Here is a 5,070-nt window from a genome sequence, read left to right as displayed (position 1 = left end):
GGGCGGGGGCAGAGGAGGAGAAAGAAAAAAGGAAGGCGGAGCGGAGAGGCAGAGACCCAGCCCAAGGGGGCGGCACCACGGAGCTAGCCCCCCACCCCCCAGTCTGAGGGGAGCGGCGTGAGAAGGAGACGCCCCGCCGCCAAAGCTACAGCCTTTGCTCGGACTAGGCCTGGGACCTGCTCCCCGGAACCTTCAGCCCTGTGGCTCTGTGTGCTGCAGTCTAAGGTTTCTTTACCTCCAGAAAGAAAAATGGACACCTTGCATCCTGGAAGTTCATTTCAGAGACTGAAATTAGGGACTTCTTTAAAAAGTGGACATGGCTAATCGAGGAGCAACAAGGCCCAACGGGCCAAATACTGGAAATAAAATATGCCAGTTCAAACTAGTACTTCTGGGATAGTCTGCTGTTGGCAAATCAAGCCTAGTGCTTCGTTTTGTGAAAGGCCAATTTCATGAATGTCAAGAGAGTACCATCGGGGCTGCTTTTTTAACCCAAACTGTGTGTCTTGATGACACAACAGTAAAGTTTGAAATATGGGATACAGCTGGTCAAGAGCGATACCATAGCCTAGCACCAATGTACTACAGAGGAGCACAAGCAGCCATAGTTGTATATGATATCGCAAACGAGGAATCCTTTGCCAGAGCCAAAAATTGGGTTAAAGAACTTCAGAGGCAAGCCAGTCCTAACATTGTAATAGCTTTATCTGGAAACAAGACTGACCTTACAAATAAAAGAGCTGTTGATTTCCAGGAAGCACAGTCTTATGCAGATGACAACAGTTTATTGTTCATGGAGACATCAGCTAAAACATCAATGAATGTAAATGAAATATTCATGGCAATAGCTAAGAAGTTGCCAAGGAATGAACCACAGAATCCAGGAGCAAATTCTGCCTGGGGAAGAGGAGTAGACCTTACTGAACCCACGCAGCCAACCAGGAGTCAGTGTTGTAGTAACTAAACCTCCAGTTTGAACCAGCTGGAATATTCTTCTGCTTCTTAAATATTAACGGTGGAATTGGAGCATTTAACAAGCTCAGTATGACTTCCAAAAGAAGAGACTTATAATAGAGTCAAGTTTCTAATACAGAATTATTTTAAGTGTTTTGAACTTAATTTTTAATAACATGCATGCGACCCTCTGACTAATGTTTCAGCAGCAGAAGGGGGAAATGAGAGCTGTGTGTACACTTGTTTCCTTGGAAGGTTAGGGGTAATCATTTCTCGCCACCAGGGATATATATAGACAAACGACTATCTGAACCTACAGTTACCCAGCCAGACCTATGAAAAAGATTTTAAATTTAATTTGAGCTTTTCAGAAATATTCTTTTTTAGAAGAAGGTTCTAAAGATATTTGTGCTTAGCTATGGTATACAGGCAACTGGTAATTTCTCATAGTATCCGTATTTAAAGTGTACATTCCACATTTTAGAAAATTAGCCACAAGAAAACAATTCCACATCTTCAGGACAGGGAGAGAAGTGAGCATTAGTGGCATTGAAATTGTGGACAGTCCTGTTATTTTAAGTGGGGTGTAAAAAAATCAAATGTTAACCCCATCTTGTTTTAGGAATATGAAAACTGATAAATGCATTTTAATGGGTAGTGTTTCCTTCAAACATGTGAGCTCTTCAACAAAAGTGGAACAAACCAGGTGTCTGTAATTTCTGTTTAATCACTGCAGGCCATTATATAGGTTTAGTTGTTTGGGGGTATGGAAGGGGCTTTTGTTCCCTTTGGACATGATATAGTCAATGCACTAACAATTATGTACATTCAAACTTGATTATTTTAAATTCAAGCTGTACTGTAAATAGGGTACTGCATTGTAGTCTCCATCTGTTTACTGCTTTTCTGTAATATTTAAGAATTGCTTAAAAGTATACAAAATGTACAGTTACTAAAACAGCTAATTTTTCCCTTCTCACCCCCTTTCAGTGGAAGGGGCTTCAGTTCCTACATGGCTAGAACCATGATAAACAATGTACCAGTAATTTGTAGCATAAGTATTGCAATATGTTAGTAACAATCTTGCAGCCTTGTTTTCCAAAGTTCATTTTATCTGGATCAGTTCGGTATATTGCACTAATTGTTTTTGGTATTTTCATTATATGAAATCTACCATGTGTCAGAGATGATTTAATCTAAGTGTTGAACTGCTAGCAGAACTTGTATATTTACAGCAATTCAGAATTAGTAAGGAAAATGGTTCGCCAGTGTTTAGTTTTATATTGAGGTGCCTAGGTTGGAATAAAGTGGTATAAAAAGCAAGTATTGGTATTTCCCTCTTTTTTGGCATGGAACAGTGAACATATATAAATGGTATTGTATAACTTAAAATCTTCTTTTATATTTTCATAACCACATTCTTAAAAATGATTTGTGTGGTACTGATGTATTATTATCCTAATATCTGGTTCATTGAATAAATTGTCGTTATATTTTTGTATTCTGGATAATCAGAACTTTTATCTTTTACCTTCAGAAACTGATACTCACTTCCACTGAGAAGTATGACCATAACTGTAATGTTGTCTCTGGAGCCAGCCATTAAAGCAGCATTTACAAGTTCATGGCTGATATACTTAGCTGCATCTTCATAGAAACTATCAGTGCTTATTTTTTCTTCTTCACTTGAATCTTTTGGCACACTGTCTACATGTCTGTCAGTTTCTTCCTCCCTGCAAAGATCACGATTAGTCATTTCTGGTAGAATTTGTGCATTTCTAGGAGCACGAGTAAAAAATTGAGAATATTTTGAATCAGTCATATGTTCTTCGGAGTTTTTACTTGACACACATTCTTCAGATTTACATTGAAACAATACGTGGATATCACTGTCTGATTTGGAAATACTTGGTTTATTGATTGGGGAAAACAGAGGAACTTTGGATGGTGAAGATTTGTTTTGGATGATGGAGTGGTGTGTTTCTTTATACGCTTGAAACATTGTTATTGCCAGTGTGGTGACTTCCTTGTTATCCAGAACTTCCCAGAGTCCATTAGTAGCTACAATAAGGAACTGACATAAATTATCTATAGTGACAGAAATAGTTTGATGTGCTGGAATAATGAACTTTTTCAGTTTGGGATTTCCATGAAATCCAAGTCCTCTTGTAGTTTTTATTTGCCCTTCTAGGAGCCCATATGGTTCATTTGAACTATTGCTCAAATGAACTATCGTTCAAATTAACTATCAATTCATTTGAATTGTCGCTCCATTCTCAAGTACTCTTCTTTCATCGTCTGTGTTTCACATAGTGTGTTCTTTGGTTAGGCGAAACCCTTGCCCATTTCTGCATAAGACTGCTTGCACATTACCTAAAAGATTATTAGAAAAAAATTGATCCTAGAGATTTAATAACCACAATTGTATCAAAGTATGCTGCTAACTTTATTCTATGTTTCATTGCATAAACAAGTATGTGTAATATTGATATCATTAATTGGATAATAGATAGTAATTCAGGCTGGGAAGCCAGTTTATTCCTTATTTTAAAGCAATTCGGTGTTTAAAGTACTGCATTTAATATTAAAATAACAAATTATAGATACTGAAAAGTCAAATTTGTTTATGAAACCACTTCCAAATGTTACTTATTTTGTAGAGCCAAGAGTTTAACTTTTTTATAACCAACATATATTCCATAGAGCAGACATTTTTTTAAAAAATATTTTCTTTATTTATTTTTCGAGAGAGGGGAAGGGAAGGAGAAAGAGTGGGAGAGAAACATCAATGTGTGGTTGCCTCTCATGCGTCCCCTGCCGGGAACTGGCCTGCAACCCAGGCATGTGCCCTGACTGGGAATCGAACCGCGATACTCTGGTTCGCAGGCCCGCGCTCAATCCACTGAGCTACGCCAGCCAGGGCGAGCAGACATTTTTTAATGTTTAAGTAAATACCTTTTCATTTAAAATCATAAACCTTAAATTTTTAAGTGAAATTTGGTGATTTTATAACTGGTAAAAATAAAAACTAAACGTGTATGGGTGATGAAAAAATTAAAATACCGCTGTTAATGTCAGTCTTGCGAGGTTCCTGATGTGTATGGCTAAAAAGAAATCAAGTCACCCCTGTGAAGAAAAAACTATGTATTATTAATGTATTAAATGGTTAATAGTTATCCAACATGAAATTAAACCTTTGATTGAAAACTGAAATCATAAAAGTTGATTATAGTTAATGTTTCGGATGAACCTGTTATGTATGCTTCATTGAAATCTTAAGAAAATAAACAATGCTCTGATCAGAAAAAAAAAAAGATCACCATTACTGTTATTACAGGAACTACTTTGGGTTCCGATTCTGATTTTGACTGTTCATTTGCATAAATACACCAAGAGCAGCCTGGATCACCTATGATCCTTAAGTCCACTTTACTGGAACTCACACCGGGAACCTTCAGATTGACTTCTCAGTCTGCCCCTCAGGGCACAGAAGCAGAGCCACATATCTGCCATCTGGCTTCACCTGTACCAATCCTGTTTCACTCAAATCCTTGAGCCTCCATTGTGCCTACAGGTTCCTTTCTAGCCATCTTTCAGGAAGGCAACCTTCGTTCCTTCCCTGGAAAGGCTGGCTGGAACCGCATAACCAACCAAAGTACCAGGCTTTTCTCGTGGGCTTTCGCTAGCTTCACAGGTCAATCCCAGTTCCTCTGAGCTTTCTGGTAATGACCAGAACCCATACATGCCTCCTTCAGGCATGACATTCCAAAGTCCTCATTAACAAAACCACTATTAATGACTGGCCTCATTGATTTTATGCAAAGAAACCTTATGTCATCATTCATTCCTTCAGAATGCCAAATTCTGGAGAAATCAGGTAGGGAGAAAAACACAAAGCTTGAAGGAAAATCTTTCTCCTTCTAATATCCATCAAGATGCATCTCCATGCCTTATACCTTCTATTATTAACACCACATAATTTCTTTCCAAAACTTTCACGTTTCCATTTATTTTTATAACTTCCCACAGACTTTCTGCAATATTCAAAAACCTTCTATAGCCTTTTTACTAATCCATATTTATCCATAGTTCATTTTTAATCCCTGTTCCTTTCCC

The 5,070-nt window shown here is 37.9% G+C and overlaps 1 protein-coding gene across 1 annotated transcript; it reads left to right on the top strand.

The window, feature by feature from the left end:
• Positions 1-260: 260 nt before the first annotated feature.
• Positions 261-1,321, top strand: LOC119050791 (ras-related protein Rab-5A-like). Its single transcript, XM_037147327.2, is given in 1 exon segment — positions 261-1,321. A coding segment is annotated over 1 exon segment (648 nt). The 5' UTR covers positions 261-316; the 3' UTR covers positions 965-1,321.
• Positions 1,322-5,070: the final 3,749 nt, after the last annotated feature.

This window comes from Artibeus jamaicensis, unplaced genomic scaffold (assembly GCF_021234435.1).
Source record: "Artibeus jamaicensis isolate MK-2021 breed Jamaican fruit bat unplaced genomic scaffold, CSHL_Jam_final contig_135, whole genome shotgun sequence".
NCBI lineage: Eukaryota > Metazoa > Chordata > Mammalia > Chiroptera > Phyllostomidae > Artibeus > Artibeus jamaicensis.
The sequence above is the reverse complement of the archived record's forward strand: the minus strand, read 5'-3'. Positions and strand labels throughout refer to the sequence as shown.